This window comes from Octopus bimaculoides, chromosome 11 (genome assembly GCF_001194135.2).
Source record: "Octopus bimaculoides isolate UCB-OBI-ISO-001 chromosome 11, ASM119413v2, whole genome shotgun sequence".
In the NCBI taxonomy this organism is placed as follows: domain Eukaryota; kingdom Metazoa; phylum Mollusca; class Cephalopoda; order Octopoda; family Octopodidae; genus Octopus; species Octopus bimaculoides.
This window is the reverse complement of record NC_068991.1, coordinates 10,166,898-10,168,614: the sequence shown is the minus strand read 5'-3', so window position 1 is coordinate 10,168,614 and position 1,717 is coordinate 10,166,898. Positions and strand designations below refer to the sequence as shown.

Genomic DNA, 1,717 nt, shown 5'->3' with positions numbered 1-1,717 from the left:
ATATGTAACAAACTTCCAAATGCACTGACAAGGCACTGGTCTGTCTAAACTATAGTGGAAGACACTTTCACAAGTTACCACACAATAGCAGGACTGAACTTGAAGCCACTTGGTTGAGAAGCAGACCTCTTAGCCACACAGCCATGCCTATGGCTTTTGTAAGTGTAAATATTTAAAAAATGTCTTTTATCCTAAATGATGAGCTTAATATTTGAATAAATTATAATCTTATATTTTGGGGTTTTGATCATTTTTTTTTTTTTGTTTTAACTTGTCTTTTTCTTCCAGGCCAATATTATTCGTTGGCCCTACGGGGACAGGGAAGAGCTCTTATGTCCAAGATAAGCTGATGAAAGGAATTTCAAAAGAGAAATACATTCCGACTTTTCTGAACTTCTCTGCTCAAACTTCTGCCAATCAAGTTCAGGTGAGACCGAGAAAAAATGATTAAATTTCTTGTTTTTTTAACCATTTGAAATTTCATAATGATGATGATGATTGAATTTGTTGTCATCATCATCATTCTGAAATTTGTATTGTCACTACCATCATCCTCACTACCACCACCACTACCATTGTCATAGTTGTCATTGTTTTTATGTCTGATTTTTCTATGCTGGCATGGGTTGGACGAGACTTATTGATTCATCATTCTACAGCCAGATGTCCTTCTTTGTTTTTCAACTAATATACTTTTTCCATTTGTAATTCATTTCAGCAGATTCGAATGGGAATATTCTAATCACTGTTGTAGCTTGTCAATGGAAAATAATTTCTCCTGTCAGACAAATGCGTGTTCATAAAACACCTAGTTTATTAGCACAAGGGATTCTGGGACAGCTGGTGTTTTGACATTGTTGTGTATCATCAACCAAAGGCGCCCCAAACTAATGAATCTAACTAGAATCTAATCACTTTTTTTATAACTTTAGTGAAGAAAGTGTTTACTGATCTGTGCTGATATTTTCTAACTGGTAATAAATCACTATATGCATGGTGAACAGTGAGAATCAAAACAATGATGTGTATATTTTTTCTTAATATTTTCTGTAATCGACAAGCCCCTCCCCACAAAATTTCAGGCCTTGTGCCTATAATAGAAAAGATTATTGTTATTATTATTATTATTATTATTATATGTTTGACTTTTGCCTTGCATTTGTACAAATTGACTCCAAGTCTCACCCAGAGACCTCAAGAGACAACAAGTTAGAAGTTCATGCTGGTTTTATGCCTAGGGTGTCATATATTTGGATTTGCACACAGTATTGTTCTAGCGAATGTTTAAGAAAACATAAGAAACTTACGAGTTTGTTTCAAAATTTGAGATTACATAGACAGTATTTTACACAGGATATGGGCAGTTCTTTTGAATTTCCATCATTTTGTGGGGTTCCTGGTATCTGAGCTAGGTAGGAATCAGCCCATTTTGGTATTATTATTATTATTATTATTATTAATATTATTATTATTATTAATATTATTAATATTATTGTTACTGTTATTATTATCCAACAGACCATTATCATGACAAGTCTTGCCAAGAGAAGGAGAGGAGTGTTTGGCCCACTAATTGGTAAAACAGCCATCATATTTGTTGACGATATGAACATGCCCGCTAAAGAAGTGTATGGAGCTCAACCCCCTATTGAACTACTGCGACAGTTTTTTGACCATGGACATTGGTGAGATTGAAACCCTCATAGAAGGAGTAATA

General features: G+C 34.1%; 1 protein-coding gene across 1 annotated transcript in view; it reads left to right on the top strand.

The window, feature by feature from the left end:
- The window catches only part of LOC106870489 (dynein axonemal heavy chain 12), a 262,917-nt gene that overhangs the window by 105,099 nt on the left and 156,101 nt on the right, over positions 1 to 1,717 (top strand). Inside the window, exons 33-34 of the mRNA XM_052971523.1 lie at positions 289 to 427; positions 1,519 to 1,685. Coding sequence (XP_052827483.1) covers positions 289 to 427; positions 1,519 to 1,685 — 306 coding nt within the window. The remainder of the gene's footprint in view (positions 1 to 288; positions 428 to 1,518; positions 1,686 to 1,717) is intronic.